Here is a 19,878-nt window from a genome sequence, read left to right as displayed (position 1 = left end):
GTACAAAATTAGTTTGAATAATGACTATAATAGACCACATTAATTGGAATAACATTCACTCTCATGATTGGGCAAAAATAACAAACTGAAAGCCACGCCTCCAACTCTTCTAATAGGCTGTTGCTGCTACATTGCCCCCACTGCTATTCAATGTGCATGCCTTGAGGTGGTGAAAGCGATTTAGAAGCGGTCATTGCATTTTAAAAAATCACATTGATCTGTCAAATTTGTTATTTGATTTCATACAAATTTAATAGGTTGAATGAACCAAAGCATCATTTTTAATCGTTCCAATCAGTAAAAGCACTCTAGATGAACAAAAGCATTGTCCCACGTTTTATATTGTGGGATTGTCTTCTCGCTCTCGGTCTGTCAGATTGCCGGTAGAGAATAATGGGTATTAGGACAACTCTCCCCTGCCACTCTCACAGTACAACAGCTGTTGAATGGTTTGGTGGATGTGGTTAGGTTGATGCATTGTTATTGCAATGGTATTATGTGATAAGGGTTTGTCTTGCACGTGACAAGTAATATGTTATGCACACACAGGATGATAATTAAGTGGAGATAGTCATTCAGGAATAATCTCTGCCATAGCCTCACGGGTAAAAAATGCAAGTATTATTACCTCACTTTTCTGCACAACAATCGCCATCTGGTCCATCAGAACCCACACACACACACACTAAGAAAGAGAGGGGGCAGGGGGCTGTCAGGGGCCTCATAGGAGAAGAGAAACATTAAGCACAAGCAATCTGAGAGTGGTGCTCTTCAATATGTAATCAAGATACAGTACATTTAAAATGTAATCCAAATGTTTAATTATAACAACTGGGGTTTTAATCAATTGGTGTGTTTGTGCAGTTGAGTGTATGTGTGTGTCATTCATCCATAAAATGTAACATTTAGAAGGGAAATGACATCTTGTTGGTGTGTGTGTGTGTCTGTGTGCAGGCTATGTATTATGGAGAAATGTACCCTTATCTTCTTCTTATCTTCTTCTACCAGATGTAGACACATTGAACTGTGTGTAGGATTCTGTGAGTAGGATTCAACCGAGTGTAAGATTCAAATGAAAAGACAATTGCAGGAAAGGAGGGGAAAGAGGGGAGACGAGGGAGTTTGGTTGAAGTAGATTCTTAATGAGGATAGACTCAAAAGGCTACATACAGTCTGCGGTGAATGCTGTGTGTTTCATTGTGCAGGTAATTGTATAATATCTGTGTAGCCTACGTACACACAGTTTAATGGGTTTCACGTCAAACCAGTTGAATATTCTAATTTTCAAAAGTCTACTTGCCCGTTTTCTGTCTTGAGACGGCATTTCTTGTCCCCTTCTCCGACAGTTACATTCTCACTGGCACATAGACCTGACCTAGAATTGCTACATAGAATTCGGACTAAACCAACACGCTGGGACGGGCGGGGGAGACAGCAGGAAATCTTAGTTATGGATATAATGTAGTAGGACCGCTGGAAGCTACGGCGAAAGGGGGGGAGACATTTCTGTTTATAACATTGGTCGAATAATGTAGCTATTTCATCGCTACAATTAGGCTATAGAACGTAGCCTACTAAGCGAAGCAAGCCCGATGAGTTATTCCAGGTGAGTTTTCGGGGAAAGTATCGCTGTGGCCGCTCACCTCCTGGCAAGGCTACACGGGGGTCCTCCTCCCGGGGACATCTCAGTCTAGTATCCGCTCTACCTACCTCTGTCCCCGAAGGATGGCCACAAAACCCAGCGTACCCGGTCTGACAAGGAAAGATCGTTTCTTCTCATCAACGGTGATTTTTTTTTTCTTCTCGTGATTACGGAGGATAATTCCACACAACGTTGACAGGATATGATATTACGCGCGGAGGAATATGGCTTTTTACGCTTTACTGGAGTACCAATCTTGCCTCTCGAAAATGAAAATAGCCTACGGTGCAGCATGCATGTGCCACATTCTTCAATACAATTCGGCGCAAGCAATATACAACACAATTTATATTTGCTTGAAAAAGGCGTAGGCTATTGTAGGTCCACTATAGGCCTAACAAACGTATAGCCTAGCCTATCCTTAGTAGCCTACCCTATTAGGCTATCCACACAGAGAACCTATCCTACGTGCTATTGAGATCAAGCGAATTCGGTGACGATAACATTCTACATTGTTACTGTACTGAAGTTGAAAATGTAACACTGCTTGTCGTGGGAGTGGCTATATTTTTCTATTAGACAAAGCTTATAATGTTTCCCCTTTTTAAGTATTGTCTGTCTGTGGGTGCTGATTTGGACAAGCAGGGTTGTGGCGAGTGGCAACCGCCGTGAGAGCCCCCCTCTCGGGGCCGACTTTGTTTGCGCTGGCCGGGGCTGTGTGAGAGAGCTGTAGTATTCCCTTCCCCCAGTTCTTGGGCGAAACAGGAACAACTTATTTTAGGAGGAAAAAGTTGGAGTTTGGAGCGCCCTGAAATACTGAGGACGCAAAACGTTAGCCAGTGAGACGCTGAGATTTCATGGGGTCACTTATTTCGTTGTTTCAGGAGTTTTTCACTCGTTTGCAAACTCGGCCTACAATTATATATCTTTTTACGGTGTATTTATGGCTATAACTGTATAGCTAGTGTACCGCATTACTACAGTGCCAGCTCTACATTACTCTATCTGGTTGTAGCCTCTTGTATAGTCTATTCTGCGATTGGGACATTTGAAATCAAGTGATGTCACTCAGGATGCCAGATATTTAAACTAACCAAGGCCAGATATATTATTAAATGGCATTGCATGACTGTGTGTGTGTCAAGGGTTGTGGTTTGTTTCTCCCAGGCACGTAATTGATCAATTCATATTATTGATTGGCTAGAGTCCACACACCTGCTTACCCTGAACCCTAATCTGTCCCTTCTGGACTGAAGTCTTTTCTCTACTAATCCAGTATCCCCCACCAACCCTTGCCCTGGATGGTGCTTATTTTGTTTCGGCCCAACATTAACACATCTGAGGCGGCAGTGTAGCCTAGTGGTTAGAGCATTGGACTAGTAACCGAAAGGTTGCAAGTTCAAATCCCTGAGCTGACAAGGTACAAAATCTGTCGTTCTGCCCTTGAACAGGCAGTTAACCCACTGTTCCTAGGCTGTCATTGAAAATAAGAATTTGTTCTTAACTGACTTGCCTAGTAAAATAAAGGTTAAAAAAAAAATTTAATACACTATTACTGATAAGTTGATTTGTGAAGTTGTAATAATTCTGGTCTGGAAGAAAATACAATTCTGAACACCCTGTATCTCTCCAGGACTAAGGCTGGAGACCATTTAATCATTGAACTAGGATAGTTCTAGAGAGGGATAACTAGTTCCTAGATATAATCTATTCTACTGAAGAGGGGCTGAACTAGTTTACATTTTAGTAATTGCTGCTGTTTTATCGCTCCTGGCAGTGTTACAAGTATTTTTGCAACAGAAGTCAAAATTATTGGATGTTGAGTAAAACTTTGTCTCTCTTAGGTGTGTGTTTGGCTGCAGTGACCTGTGAGGGTGTTGCCAGTGACAGAGCAAGGATCAACTCCTGCCTTCAGCCTGTCTTTGTCTGAGTGGGAGGAGTCAGGGTTCAAAGGTTGTGACTCTGAGGACCCGCGGGCTGTATTTCCATATGAGGCCCTGCTGAGGGGGCTGAGGACCAAACGAGGTAACCTATCAATCACTATACTCTGTCTGTATCTGTATGTCTCTCTCACACACACACTACCTTTGCCTGCTTCAATGCCTGTTGAACATTCAAGGCCGTGAGTAGGGATGACTCAGGGCTGGATTGTTTTGGGCTGGCAGCACTATCTGTGATCTGTACATACTGAGGACACTGGAGGGTCAAAGCTTTCTGCCTGAGAAAACTATCCACACTCATCTAATCCACAGTATTTACCAAAAACCACAGCAAGGAAGATGACAGGATGAAATGGATACGGATGTATTAAGGACAATTTTTTATATTTTTTCTCCTGAGTGAATTGGCCTAATGTTTCCTATTTTGTTTACTTCGTGGCTTTTCAAGTAAAAATCTTGGGGTCAAACAGTAGGAGAGAAATGTGTGTTTAGAGAGAGGTAGAGATGCATCATGTGCTTCAGCTTGAAAGATGAGGTCTTCCTGGGGTCTTCAAGTTCTCATGTCACATACATAAGTACAGTGAAATGGTTTTCTTGCAAGCGCTAAACCCAACAATGCAGTAATCAATGACAATGCAATTCTTCCTTGGGCTTACATCTACATGATATATCTGTCAAAACACCCCATAACAAGACATGGAATCAATAACAAGATACAACGAGCTGAAACAATCCACCTACGATTTCCCACAGGACTTCTTGTCACCACAAGGCCTCGTGCCGTTATTGCTAGCTATCTGAACGTTCAGAATCATAGCAACGCTTCTAGCCACATCCATGCGCATCCTTTTTGTGACGTTGTAGGCCAACCCGTCTCTTCCTCTCCCCTCTCTTCTCTCTCTCTCTCCCTTCTCTCTTCTCTCTCTCTCTCTCTCCCTCTTCTCTCTCTCTCTCTCTCCCCTCTCCTCCCCTCCTCTCTCTCTCCCCCTCTACCTCCCCTCCTCTCTCTCTCTCTCCCCCTCTACCTCCCCTCCTCTCTCTCTCTCCCCCCTCTACCTCCCCTCCTCTCTCTCTCTCTCTTTCTCTCCCTCTACCTCCCTCTCCTCTCTCTCTCTCTCTCTCTCTCTCTCTCTCTCTCTCTCTCTCTCCTCTACCTCTCTCTCTCTCTCTCTCTCTCTCTCTCTCTCTCTCCCCCCTACCTCCCTCTCTCTCTCTCTCTCTCTCTCTCTCTCTCTCTCTCTCTCTCTCTCTCTCTCTCTCTCTCTCTCTCTCTCTCTCTCAGTGCATTCGGAAAGTATTCAAACCCCTTGACGTTTTCCACATTTTGTTACGTTACAGCCTTATTCTAAAATGGATTAAAACATTTCTTCCCTCATCACTATACATGCACAATACCCCATAAAGACAACGTGAAAAAAGGTGAAGACATTTTTGCAAATGTATTCAAAATAATAAACAGAAATACCTTATTTACATAAGTATTCAGACCCTTTGCTATGAGGCTCGAAATTGAGCCCAGATCCATCCTGTTTCCATTGATCATCCTTGATGTTTCTACAACTTGATTGGACATGATTTGGAAAGGCACACACCTGTCTATATACGGTCCCACAGTTGACAGTGCATGTCAGAGCAAAAACCAAGCCATGAGGTTGAAGGAATTGTCCGTAGAGCTCCGAGACAGGATCGTTTCAAGGCACAGATCTGGGGAAGGGTACCAAAATATTTCTGCAGCATTGAAGGGCCCCAAGAAAATTGTGGCCTCCATCATTCTTAAATGGAAGAAGTTTGGAACCACCAAGACTTCCTATAGCTGGCCAAACTAAGCAACTGGGGGATGAACATCCCTTGGTCAGGGATGTGACCAAGAACCCGATGGTCACTCTGACAGAGCTCCAGTGTTCCTCTGTGGAGATGGGAGAACCTTCAAGAAGGACAACCATCTCTGCAGCACTACACCAATCAGGCCTTTATGGTAGAGTGGCCAGAAGAAAGCCACTCCTTAGTAAAAGGCACATGACAGCCCGCTTGAAGTTTGCCAAAAGGGACCTAAAGGACTTTCAGACCATGAGAAACAAGATTCTCTGGTCTGATGAAACCAAGATTGAACTCTTTGTCCTTAATGCCAAGCTTCACATCTGGAGGAACTTGGCACCATCCCTATGGTGTGAAGCATGGTGGTGGCAGCATCATGCTTTGGGGATGTTATTCAGCGGCAGGAACTGAGAGACTTGTCAGGATCGAGGGGAAAGATGAAGGGAGCAAAGTGCAGAGAGATCTTTGATCAAAACCTGCTCCATTGTGCTCAGGACCTCAGACTGGTGTGAAGGTTCACCTTCCAACAGGACAATGACCCTAAGGCTTCGAGACAAGTCTCTGAGTGTCCTTAAGTGGCCCAGCCAGAGCCAGGACTTGAACCCCATCGAACATCTCTGGAGAGACCTGAAAGTAGCTGTGCAGCAACGCTCCCCTTACAACCTGACAGCTCTTGAGAGGATATGCAGAGAAGAATGGGATAAACTCCCCAAATACAGGTGTGCCAAGCTTGTAGCGTAATACCCAAGAAGACTCGAGGCTGTAATCGCTGCCAAAGGTGCTTCAACAAAGTGCTGAGTAAAGGGTCTGAATACTTATGTAAATGTGATGTTTCAGTATTTTATTTATAATACATTTGCAAACGTTTCTAAAAACCTGTTTTTGCTTTGTCATTATGGGTATTGTGTAGATTGATGAGGGGGAAAAAAAAATTTTAATACATTTTAGAATGAGGCTGAAACGGGGTCTGAATACTTTCCGAATGCTGTGTGTGTGTGTAGTTCTGTGTCTGCCTGTGCATTTAATTGGACAGGTCTTTGCCAGTATTTTAAAAATCCCATGGGAATGAAACACCAGGTTAAAGTGGGTTAATTCAGGGACAGACCCTGACTCATGTTCTCTCCACAGTGCTAATGTTGGGCTAGAGAAGAAAAGGTTGTGTGTGTGTGTGTGTGAATTTGTGATCATCAAAGATAATAATTACTTGCACAAATATGACCTCTACACCATTTATTGTACACGTTTGGTCAGTAGGACCTTATTGGAGACGTGTATGTGCAGTATGTAATGTGTGTGAGACACCAGACAGGCCACATTGCATGTTCTGTTTCTGAGCTCAACTAAATCTGCTCTCTGTCCCCATGCGCCTCCCATTCCCCAGGATCACTAATCAATTACATGGTCTCTCTTTCAGGCATTACTACATGCTCCTCCTGCTCACCAGTAAAGGATTGGGTGGAGGGGAGGTGTACAGTATAGAAGTGGACCACATAAATTTAACATCACCATATCCAGCTGTACGACAAACCCTCATAAATGTTTACATGATAGACTGGAATGTTTATATGTGTGTAACGCACCAACACATTTTTATTTAGTTGTTTTTGCACATCAAATGGCAATATTTTAAAATATTTGCATTGCGCTATTTCAATGTCGCCAACATTTAGCCGGGCCTACCCAGTTCCTTGGGAGTAGAGAGGAGTGTGTGTTCCCTCTGTCTGTCTCTGTGGGGCACAGGGCCTCCGAAGGCTCCCTTCGACTGTTGGGATTTCCCACAATGCTTTGAGCCGCAGGGAGTCCTCACGGCATGAGCTATGGAGGAATGTGGCCGGAGTGTGGGAGCGACCTGCGGGAGGGAAGGAGAACATGGCTGAGGGAGGGGAATGGGGAGGGGGAGGGGAGCTAGTGTGTTGAAAGCCCTGGAGTTGCAGTCAGAAACCATCAAATCAATATCTCTCCACCTATCGTACCTACTCCATGAATAAACAAAGAATGTTAAGGAGTATACTTCAGTCTGTTATCAACTTCTGTGCTGTTTGTGTGTGTGTGTGTACAAGTATTTGAGATGGATATAACTGTGTGTGTGTTAAGGAAAGTGATAGTGTGTGTTTTGTATTATCATATGTTACTAATTATATTACACCCTCAAAAAGAAACAGAGGGGTGTGAGTGAGGTAGAGAGGGATAATGTGTGATGAAGTGTGTGAGCCAGAGATCAGAGCAGCAGAAGAGCTGCTGAGTGCCAGTCCTGCTGCCCGCTTGCCTGACACACACACATGGCACCGTGCCCAGGCTCAGACAGCAGATGTGTCAGTCGTGAGTCAGCTGTGTGTCTCGTGTAACCTTTTCCGTCTCTTCTGCCTGCAGGTTTTGGAGTAACACACGTTTCTCTTCCCGTTGCAGGGATGGCCACATCTATATCATGACAATGATGGACATGGTGAGTGATGTGATCATAGTCATGTCCTAAACATGACATTACAGTGGGGAGGAGAGCGAGGGCCCTGGATGCATCACTACAGCAAGTCTTTCTTTATAAGAGGCCATTACTAGCTAGATCTGTTGAGTTTAATATGGTTAGAGATAGGCACATTGATGGGTAAAGCGATAGAGACGGAGAGAAAGACGTGTGTGTGCGCACGCTAAAGCCGATGATAATTATTTTTTTTAACCTTTATTTAACTAGGCAGGTCAGTTAAGAACAAATTCTTATTTTCAATGACGGCCTAGGAACAGTGTGTTAACTGCCTGTTCAGGGGCAGAACGACAGATTTGTACCTTGACAGCTCGGGGATTTGAACTTGCAACCTTTCGGTTACTAGTCCAACTCTCTAACCACTAGGCTACCCTGCCGCCCCTACGCATACTTAATGTGTGAGTTAAGTATGCGGAACAGTCGAAGAGTTCACTGTAAACATTTGACATGGCTCACATTCACAAGGAACAAGAGCTCACTCATAACTGTGTGTGTGCGTATGAATGTGTTTGTCTATGTACAGGCAACAGCCAAAATAAAGGAAACACCAACATAAAGGGTCTTAATAGGGTGTTGAGCCAGAACAACTTCAATGCACCTCAGCATAGATTCTATAAGTGTCTGAAACTCTATTGGAGGGATGTGACACCATTCTTCCACAATAAATTCCATAATTTGGTGCTTTGTTGATGGTGGTGGAAAAGGCTGTCTCAGAATCTCCCAAAAGTGTTCAATTGGGCTGAGATCTGGTGACTGAGACGGCCATGGCATATGGCTTACATTGATTTGATGAGCATGATAACATTCAGTGACCACCTTTTCCCCTGTGGATGGGGGGCATTGTATTTATATGTGGGCAAATCCATGGTAGCTAAAATAATGGCCTACCCAGCATTTTTATTCGGTACGTGCTATCCGGGATCCTTGGGACATCCCCTACCCCATTGAAATGGTTATGGTTAGGGACTTCCCAATGATCTTGATAGCACTAACTATTTTTATACTTGACCCTAAGCATGATGGGATGTTAGTTGCTTAATTAACCCAGGAACCACACCTGTGTGGAAGAACCTGCTTTCAATATACTTTGTATCCCTCATTTACTCAAGTGTTTCCATAATTTTGGCAGTTACCTGTATGTCACAAACCTCTCCCTTGGCGTCACAGCGCTATATTTAGCCGTTACCCTGAGTTCCTAGAATTCTGTGCGTTCCGTGTGTGTGTTATCTCCAGGGCGTGTTGTCTGTCTGGCACCGGGTACAGGAAGTCACCTGAACAGGTGAGATCCCAGGTGTCAGCTGTCAGCCAATCAGAGCAGGAAGAGGAAGGCATCCCCCTGTCTCAGACATGTTGGTTGGAAGGACTAGAACACTCAGTGAAATGAACTGGGAGCTGCATAGTGTACAGATGAATGTTCCTTCTGCTATCGCCTGTGTTCTGTCTGTCAAAGGTATTTTCTGTCTTTATTGTCTTATGTGTGTTTGTGTACTGACAGTTGAAATTGGAGTGTGTGGGGTGCTATTGCATTGTATGAAATCCAGGCTAGGTTGACACAAGCTACATGTAAATATGTTTTCATTGTGCAAGACTAGTGTGTCTAATATGCCGATCCAGTGGTTATCCAGGTTTAGCTGTGTGTGTGTGTGTGTGTGTGTGTGTGAATCATGGTCTTGCAGAGGAGAGAAAAGCAAGGGAGATTGTTAACAAATAGTGTTTAAAATGATTTAGAGGGAGAGAGCGCGACTGCTCTTGTGGCTGAGCTGCGATGTTGGATTTGCATAAATGAGGCTGAAAAATCTGCAGGCCATTTACAGCCAGCGGGGCTAAGAGAGGGTAGTGTGTGTTTGTGTGCAAGCTGTGTAAAAAAAATAAACCTGCACTTCAAAACTTAATTAAGTTGCCTCTTTTTAAATGTGGAAATCACTCTTTATATCAGCGGCTCTTTACTGAAGAAGCACATTTGTTGTTTAACTGATCAGCTAGTTTAATAGTGGGAGAGGAACCTCTCAGATTATCCGTTACCGTATACGTGTTTGTTTTGCTGGGACTGCTCTTTGTGTGTGTGTGTGTGTGTGTGTGTGTGTGTGTGTGTGTATATATAGTTGTACTGTATCTAACTCTATATACTAAAATATAAACACAACATGTAAGGTGTTGGTCCCATGTTTCATGAGCTGAAATAAAATATCCTAGAAATGTTCTGTGCACACAAAAAGCTTATTTCTCTCAAATTGGGCACAAATTTGTTTACATCTCTGTTTGTGAGCATTTCTCCTTTGCCAAGATAATCCATCCACCTGACAGGTGTGGCACATCAAGAAGCTGATTAAACAGCATGCTTATTACAAAGGTGCTTCCTTGTGCTGGGGACAATAAAAGGCCACTCTGTGATGTGAAAGTTTGTCACACAACACAATGCCACAGATCTCTCAAGTTTTGAGGGAGCATGCAATTGGAACGCTGACTACATGAATGTCAACCAGAGCTGTTGCCAGAGAATTTAATGTTAATTTCTCTACCATAAGCTGCCTCCAATGTCGTTTTAGAGAATTTTGCAGTACGTCTACCGGCACCACAACTGCAGACCACACGTAACCACGCCAGCCCAGGACCTCCACGTCCGGCTTCTTCACCTGCAGCCCAGGACCTCCGCATCCGGCTTCTTCACCTGCAGCCCAGGACCTCCGCATCCGGCTTCTTCACCTGCAGCCCAGGACCTCCGCATCCGGCTTCTTCACCTGCAGCCCAGGACCTCCGCATCCGGCTTCTTCACCTGCAGCCCAGGACCTCCGCATCCGGCTTCTTCACCTGCAGCCCAGGACCTCCGCATCCGGCTTCTTCACCTGCAGCCCAGGACCTCCGCATCCGGCTTCTTCACCTGCAGCCCAGGACCTCCGCATCCGGCTTCTTCACCTGCAGCCCAGGACCTCCGCATCCGGCTTCTTCACCTGCAGCCCAGGACCTCCGCATCCGGCTTCTTCACCTGCAGCCCAGGACCTCCGCATCCGGCTTCTTCACCTGCAGCCCAGGACCTCCGCATCCGGCTTCTTCACCTGCAGCCCAGGACCTCCGCATCCGGCTTCTTCACCTGCAGCCCAGGACCTCCGCATCCGGCTTCTTCACCTCCCCAGGCTTCTTCACCTGCAGCCCAGGACCTCCGCATCCGGCTTCTTCACCTGCAGCCCAGGACCTCCGCATCCGGCTTCTTCACCTGCAGCCCAGGACCTCCGCATCCGGCTTCTTCACCTGCAGCCCAGGACCTCCGCATCCGGCTTCTTCACCTGCAGCCCAGGACCTCCGCATCCGGCTTCTTCACCTGCAGCCCAGGACCTCCGCATCCGGCTTCTTCACCTGCAGCCCAGGACCTCCGCATCCGGCTTCTTCACCTGCAGCCCAGGACCACCGCATTCGGCTTCTTCACCTGCAGCCCAGGACCTCCGCATCCGGCTTCTTCACCTGCGAGATCATCTGAGACCAGACAGTTGATGAATCAGTGGGTTTGCACAAATTAAGAATTTTTGCAAAACTGCCAGAAACCTTCTCAGGGAAGCTCATCTGCGTGCTCGTCGTCCTCGCCAGGATCTTGATCCGACTGCAGTTCGACGTCGTAACCGACTTCAGTGGACAAATGCTCATCTTCAATGGCCTCTGGCATGCTGGAGAAGTGTCGTCTTCACAGATTAATTCTGGTTTCAACTCTACCGGGCAGATGGCGTCGTGTGGGCGAGCGGTTTTCTGATGTCAACGTTGTGAACAAAGTGCCCCATGTTGCTGTGTGGTTATGGTATGGGCAGTCATAAGCTACAAACTATGGACACAATTGCATTTTATCTATGGCAATTTGAATGCACAGAGATACCGTGATGAGATCCTGAGGCCCATGGTCGTGCCATTCATCTGCCACCATCACCTCATGTTTCAGAATATATTGCACAGCCCCTTTTCGCAAGGATCTGTGCAAAATTTCTGGAAGCTGAAAATGTCCCACTTCTTCCATGGCCTGCAAACTCACTAAACATGTAACACATTGTGCATGTTTTGGTCACTACATTTGAGAGAAATAAGCTATTTGTGTGTATGAAATATTTCTGGGATCTTTTATTTCAGATCATGAAACATAGGACTAACACTTTACATGTATTGTTTATATTGTTGTTCTGTATGTACGTATGCCTGCTTATATTCAACAAACATATAAACACAACAAAATATGCCAAATATCAGTCTAAAGAACAAATAAATCCGATTTGACCGTTTAGACACAAGCCGCATGGCCAATAATCAGATTTGTGGCTTGAAATATCCGATTACATGTGCTTTTTGGCAGGAAGAATAACAGATTCTAATCAGATATGCATTTTTTTTTTGTCACTTCAAACTGCCAGTGTGAACAAGGCTTTTTTGGTTGCTTGTGGGTGCTGCGTGTTTGTTCTGTGTGATAGGAATGTCAGCAAGCGGCCCAATTAGCGTCTCGTTAGTTTGTGATTGGAGGGAGAGGGTGATTGACAGTTCCTGCTGTGTGTGTGTGTGTGTGTGTGTGTGTGTAAGACTGATGTGAGTATATCTAGCTACAACAGGAAAGACAGAGTGGTTTTGCTATTCTAAGGCTCAGGCAGAACAAATTTCTTTGTAAATACACTAGGTTTTCCTCAGCATACAGTGCCTTGCAAAAGTATTTATCCCCCTTGACATTTTTCCTATTTTGTTGCATTATAACCTGTAATTTAAATGGATTTTTATTTGGAATTCATGTAATGGACATACAGAAAATAGTCCAAATTGGTGAAGTGAAATTTTAAAAATAACTTGTTTAAAAAATATCTCAGAAAGGGAATATGGTGCGTGCATATGTATTCACTCCCTTTGCAATGAAGCCCCTAAATAAGATCTGGTGCAACCAATTACCTTCAGAAGTCACATAATTAGTTAGATTGCATACAGGTGGACTTTATTTAAGTGTCGTGTGTGTGTGTGTGTGTGTGTGTGTGTGTGTGTGTGTGTGTGTGTGTGTGTGTGTGTGTGTGTGTGTGTGTGTGTGTGTGTGGAGGAGAAATGCTCACTAACAGGTTTGTTACAAAAATTTGTGCACAAAATTTGAGAGAAATTAACTCTTTGTGCATATGGAACAGTTCTGGGATCTTTTATTTCAGCTCATGAAACATGGGACCAACACTTTATATGTTGCATTTTATATTTTTTTCAGTAGACTATATTTGGCCATTATTCTTTTAAAAAATTCTTCAAGCTCTGTCAAGTTGATCATTGCTAGACAGCCATTTTTAAGTCTTGTCATAGATTTTCAAGCCGATTTCAAAACTAACTAGGCCACTCGGGAACATTCAATGTCGTCTTGGTATGCGACTCCAGTGTAGATTTAGCCTTGTGTTTTAAGTTATTGTTTTTGTCCTGCTGAAACAGTGTATGTTGGAAGGCAGAGTGAACCAGGGTTTCCTCTAGGATTTTCCCTGTGCTTATAGCTGTATTCCGTTTATTTTATCCCCAAAAACTAATCTAGTTATTGCCGATGACAAGCATACCCATAACATGATGCAGACAGCACGATGTTTGAAAATATGAAGTGGTACTCAGTGATGGTTTGGATTTGCCCTAAACAATGCTTTGTATTCAGGACAAAAAGTTAATTTCTTAGCTGCATTTTTGCACAATTACTTAAGTGCCTCGTTGTAAGCAGGATGCATGTTTTGAAATATTTGTATTCTGTACAGGCTTTCTTCTTTCCACTTTGTCATTTTAGGTTAGTACTGTGGAGTAACTACAATGTTGATCCATCCTCAGTTTTTTATTTATATATAAATATCACAACCATTAAACTCTGTTTTATAATCACCACTGTCCTCATGGTAAAATCCCTGATCAGTTTCCTTCCTCTCTGGCAACTGAGTTAGGAAGGATGCCTGTAGTGACTGGGTCTATTGATACACCATTCGTAGTGTAATTAATAATTTCACCATGCTCAAAAGTGTATATATATATTTTTTTAAACATCTACAAATTGGTGCCCATCTTTGCTAGGCATTGAAAAACTTCCCTAGTCTTTGTGGTTGAATTTTTGCTTGAAATTCACTACTCGATTGAGGGACCGCACAATTATCTGTATGTGTGAGGTAGTCATTCAAAAATCATGTTAACCACTATTACCACAATTTGTTTTGCAATATGTTAAGCACATTTTTACTCTTGAACTTATTTAGGCTTGCCATAACAAATGGATTGAATACTTATAGACTCAAGACATTTCAAAGAAAGAAAAAAAAAGGTTTTCAAAACACCCATTTTGACATTATGGGCTTTTGTGTGTAGATCAGTGACACAAAATCTCAATTGAATTCAAGCTGTAACACAACTAAATGTGGAAAAGTGAAATGGTGTGAATACTTTCTGAAAGCACTGTCGGTCTCTCTGTCCCTATGGAGTTCTCTCTCGCTGTACACACACACAACCCTGTACAGTAGTGTATAGTTAGCCCATGTAGGAGCAGCTAACAGTGTGAGATTGTCTGTTAATTCCAGTCCCAGCAGCCCCCCTGTGGATCTCTGGAGCCGGTTACAGTGTATGAGTGTTTTGGAGGAGTTCCTAAATATTTGCGGGATGACAGTGTGATCTGACTGTGCTGCTCACTGTGGATTCTCATGTCACTACCAGAGGGGGATAAAACACACACTGCTGCAACAGAATACATATGCACTCACAGGCAAACACACACACACTGCTGCAACAGAAAGCATATGCACTCACAGGCAAACACACACACACACACTACTGCATCATAGAATGCATACGCAAACACGCGTGCGCACACGCACACAGTGTAAGAACCGGTGTGGGCTCTGTGGTCAATAAGAATCCAGGCAGTCATAATTGAGAGCTCAGTCAGTGGAGCTTCCATTAGTAATCTGTGTTTCCCCCAGTCAACCACATTCAGGGACTCCCATCACTTCTACCAGAAAGGATGATACACAACAGAATTATTTTCAAATGTGATAACCAATGACCATGTAACAGCAATGACAATTGTTGTAAAGGTGTCCTTACATTTGTCTTCTGTCTTCTCTCCACAGAGTGCCCAAGGGCTGTGAGAGCCCCTTGGGGAAACTTCATGCACAAACCCACTCTCTTCCTCACACAGAAACACACACTCTCTCTGACACACACACAGTCTTATTGAGACACACTCACTCACACACACACAGAGCATGTTGGAGGTCCAGGAGGAAAGGCCTGCCACAGCAGGAGGGACGGCAGCAACACACTTCAGCAAGAAAGAGCGAGGGAAGAAGGAACGAGAGGAGGCCAAGGACAGCCGGGGGAATCTTGGGAATATCGGGAACAGTATTCCAGGTTCGGGTGGCCGAGGGAACGGCAGAGGGAAAGCCCCTCACACACACACAGGCAGCCCCCACCAGCTCATCACCCCACCCTGCTCTGTGGTGCTGGGAGCCCCCTCCATTCATCACAACAGACTGAAGAACTCCCCATCCACCAACACACAGAGGTGAGGGAGAGCGAGTGTACATGTGTCTGTCTGTGTAAAGTAGTAGTAGTAAAAGTGGTGTGTGTCCTGGGGTCAGGGAGTACACTGTGTTTGGATCTTCTCTCTGCTGACTCATGTTTCTGGAGCCACTGAAAATCAGCATCTGCCCTGCCAAACGCCTGCCATCCCTCTCTCTCTCTCTCAGCTGTGTGTGTCAGTAGGGTGTGGTATGGGGCTGTCTCTGCCAGTTGGAAGTGTCCTGTTCTCCTGAGCTGTACTTTTCTCATGGCCACTGAGAAGCAGCCGCCCTGATCCTCCTCTCCGCCAGATTATTATGGTCTGTGTCTCTGGCCTACGGTTGTGAAGAACTGCCCCTGTCAGTTGTACATGGTTGTGATCCGAGCCAAATATAATACTCTGGCAGACATTATTCCTACCTCACTATTGACCAGTGAGAAAATGGTGTGCGGGTTTCCCTTCCCTCGGTCTGTCTGTACTGTGCCTATACTTGCCTATACCAACTGTGATCTACAAGGCTTTCCTAGTCGATCACCAAATATTTCTCTCAAACAATAAAGCCTTGCATTCCTATTTTTCATCTCGTGCTGTTGGCAGTAGGTGTACCCGATTCAGCTGCCCTGCGCGCCGGGTTGGCGACGTGTTCAAATTTTTAACAATTTCATGTGTCTGAAGCTGCAAACTCTACCTTCCCAGGGGGGCCCGGAGAACAAATCAAGTGCATTATAGGCCTACCGCTGGCCAATCGGATGGCTCAGATTGCTGGGTCTGCAGTAACGTAGCAGACATAAAAGAAAGTTACAGCAAGGTTGATACTGTGAGCTTTTAAAATCCTGACTAGAGAGACGGTCAACAAATACAGCAAAATGGTGGTTTTATGAGGGAGTTCATGTGTAAGTTCTTACTCAGCATTGTCAACACTTTGTATTCCACACTTTTATAAGCCATACAATGCGGGTTCTTCCTGCTTGCGCTACAACAAGCTCTGCAGCTGTACAGCCTACCTCAAATGTTGAAAATAAAATTATATATATATTTCTTTTTTTAATAAGGTCAACAACAATGTATTGACAATTCAAGCAAAGCCAATATGCAGTGATAATGTATTGGGCCTATAGCTTACTGCACATACCTCATTGCTACAGTACTGTTTTTAATTGGTTAATGTTGCATAGGATTACTCTGGTTGGTGACCACTGGTCTAACTGTAGGTATTGGATGATGATGTATGTACAGCACAGTGGTTAGTAGCTATAATGATGATGTATGGACAGCACAGTGGTTAGTAGCTATAATGATGGATCATGGTAGGTTGGGGGATTTCCCACAACGTAAGTCTTGAACACAGTAGGCCTACTGTTTTTAGTCTGTTTTTCAATTAGGGTGCCTCCATACAAATAGAGCTGCTGAAGGAGTGCATGTGTGTTTATGTATTAGTCTGCACACATGTTAGGTTGTGTGTGTGTGTGTGTGATTCACTACTCTGGCAGTCTCTCCTCCCGGCAATGGAAAGAGCGGAGTAAGGAAAGAGGTAGGGGTAGATGGGGAGGGGTTGATGGGACAAGAGGTCAGTTTGGTCCACTCCCAGCCAGCCGTCTGACTCTCTGGCCTCTTTTCCAACTGAGACTCCTCAGTCAGGAGTCTGTTCACTGGGCATTAACTCTAGCTCCAGGCTCTGGCCTGTTTCCCCTCTGTGTCACTGGTTGTGTCAAGTGTTTTCCCTGTACTCACTAAAGTGATGCCGCCACACAACAACAAAAAAGGAACATAAAAATATTTCTGCCAAGATTCACTTTGAAGATGCTAGAATTGTCCACATTTACTTTTCCTCTGTCAACAAGACTAGTAAAGAACAGCAAAATCAGACAACCCCATAGTAAAATGGCTTTAACGGGAGGTGCGTTCAAGTTGCGGGTGCCACAGGGAGAGAAACATGCATTCTGATAATCAGTCAATGTCCAACATTTCTTAATGTAATTGCACGCATGGCACCATTTAAAAAGGCAGTTACAACTAGAGTTTGTAGCATGGTTTAGGAACAACTGCACAACAAAACTCTTCACAGGGCAATGGTGTCTTCAAAGGGAAATTACATACTTTGTAATTGAAACAGTTTTTCTCGGTTGAATAATTCATGCTTATTCAAAATCATTTTAAATATTAATAACAATTAGGATGTTGTGTCAAATGTAAAGTTGTTCACTAAAAGTCTGACTTTAAAAACTCCAAATAAAATCATTTGGAATCGTTTGAGTAGAATGTCCTTTTTAAGAAGTCACCAGAACTGTACTTCTATCTCCCCACCTTTTTCCTGCGACCTTTGCCACCACTGCTTTTCTAGGGGAAACAAGTTGTGGTGGGGAAGTAAGAGAACTAACAGAGACTGTGGGAGAATCTTAATGGCATACTCCTCTCGTTGCCTCCTTCTCAAAACCCATCGGAGGAGAAGATCAGTGGGGAGGGACCTTTTTGATCTGTGTTTTGAGAAGGAGGAGAGAGGATTGCCTGGCTACCACACACACACTCCTTGCTCTGGCCGAAACCCTATGCCACGCCCACAGACGTTAGTTTCTTCTCTGCAATGAGTCTGGACCGGAGTACCTGTCCGACCCTTCAGCGACTGCGAACACATTCGGGGCCTTCTAATTGGTTCAGAAACCAATAGGTTGAGCCAGAGCTAGAACACACATGGGTTAAGCGGCTGTTTGAAAATTTGTCATTGGCTTTGATGCTCAGATTGGTTAGACTAGTGGTCACCAACCTTTCTGAGCCAAGATGACTTTCTGAGTCAAAATGCAAGCCGAGATCTACAGCCAAGATTTTTTGAATTAACATGACTTAAAAAACATAAGCATATGCAACATTAGCCAATTAAAAACAGTACTGTAGCAATGAGGTTTGTGCAGAAGGTTTACTAGGCTATAGGCCCAATACATTATCACCGCATATTAGCTTTGCTTGAATTGCCCTGCCAAATCATTGTTGTTCAGACAATTCTTTTCAATGATATTTCAACATTTGAGGTAGGCTGTATTATCGCACCGGTAATAGATCAGTTGTTGTATTACTTGTGAGGCACAGCTGAGTGACCATACATTTAAATAATGTGCTTTTTATTTTAAATGTACTGGGTTGATGGTGCCTGCATCTGATAGTCAGTCTCAGTGGAGGGAGAGAGCAGCAGACTGAGGGTCCGCCTCTCAATGTCCCTCCGCTCTCCCTTTCCTCCGCTGACATTGACCAAAAAGGGACACCGTTTTCCAGCTGATGGCGAAACTGAAGTCGCACTGCATTATTTCTGCCTCGTGCACAAATTCATGTTGTTACTCCTATGAACAGAGAAAGTGAAATATAGACCCAAGCTGCAAATAACAACGCAAGCCTATCGATACGTTCCTACTCATTCATTACAGCTACAATTCTGGTTGTAGCGCGAGTGGAAGTTGGAAGAATTGCGCATTTTATGGCTTATAAAAAGTGTTGACAGTGCTGAGTAAGAACTTTAAAACATGATCTCACTCATAAAAACAGCAGCTCTTTGCTGTGTTTGTTGACAGTCGCTCTAGTCATTGTTTTTTAAAAGCTTTGAAATCTCACAGTATCAACTTCGCTGTAGCTTTCTTATATGTCCGCTACGTTACACTGAGCCATCCGATTGGCCAGCGGTAGATCGTGGCCAATATAGTGCACTTGATTTGCTCTCCGGGCCCGCCGGGATGGCAGAGTTTGTACCTTTTAGACACATAAAATGGGAACACTTCGCCTACTCGACGCGCAGGTGAGTTTAATCGAGTGCTTCTACCGTAAACAGTACAAGACGAATTAAAAAACATGATCGCATATCTTAATCGTGTTTTTTTGTGAAATGTTTGGTGATCGACTAGGAATGACTTTCGGTGACCACTGGGTTAGACGATCCAATCGCGGATGACTTTGTTTTGTAAAACTCTTCTCCGCCCCTCATCACCACAAACAACTTCAATGATGGAAGTTTCAGACTAGAGGTGAGGAGTGATTGCAGTCTGACTAGACAGGAGAAGGGACGTGAGGAGGGATTGCAGTCTGACTAGAGACAGGAGAAGGGATGTGAGGAGGGATTGCAGTCTGACTAGAGACAGGAGAAGGGACGTGAGGAGTGATTGCAGTCTGACTAGAGACAGGAGAAGGGATGTGAGGAGGGATTACAGTCTGACTAGAGACAGGAGAAGGGACGTGAGGAGTATGAAATTGAGATTCTCCCTGAGTGTACTACTTAGGGAGCCATATCTGTTGCGGCATTCACACACGTACACACAGAGTGTGAGATATGCACTTGATTCTCCTGGAATGTCATAACCCAAGTCTCCAGTAATTCTTCCTCATCAGTCTAAGTAAAGTTGTCTTCTCTCTTGCCTAACCATGACCAGGTCAATAGATTTTTATATCAATGAGACTACCTGGATAAATAAAGGTTAAATAAAAATTATGCTGACATTTTTTTTCACTGTCTGTC

The 19,878-nt window shown here is 44.2% G+C and overlaps 1 protein-coding gene across 7 annotated transcripts in view; it reads left to right on the top strand.

Moving 5' to 3' along the window:
• Positions 1-1,454: 1,454 nt before the first annotated feature.
• LOC112225437 (B-cell CLL/lymphoma 9 protein) overlaps positions 1,455-19,878 on the top strand; it is a 32,703-nt gene continuing 14,279 nt past the window's right edge. For 2 of the 7 annotated variants that reach the window (XR_002949598.2, XM_024389406.2), the window contains exons 1-4: positions 1,457-1,785; positions 3,487-3,667; positions 7,768-7,840; positions 14,956-15,389. Coding sequence is in view for 5 of the 7 variants with exons in the window: in XM_024389406.2 (XP_024245174.1) it covers positions 15,091-15,389 (299 nt within the window). In the remaining 2 variants the exon portion in view is untranslated. Of the gene's footprint in view, positions 1,786-1,829; positions 2,136-3,486; positions 3,668-7,767; positions 7,841-9,109; positions 9,327-14,955; positions 15,390-19,078; positions 19,165-19,270; positions 19,391-19,878 lie in introns of those variants that run through there. The other 5 variants (XM_024389408.2, XM_024389407.2, XM_024389410.2 and 2 more) reach the window with 5 other exon arrangements.

Source organism: Oncorhynchus tshawytscha, linkage group LG26 (genome assembly GCF_018296145.1).
Source record: "Oncorhynchus tshawytscha isolate Ot180627B linkage group LG26, Otsh_v2.0, whole genome shotgun sequence".
Classification (NCBI taxonomy): domain Eukaryota; kingdom Metazoa; phylum Chordata; class Actinopteri; order Salmoniformes; family Salmonidae; genus Oncorhynchus; species Oncorhynchus tshawytscha.
This window is presented reverse-complemented; position numbering and strand designations above follow the sequence as displayed.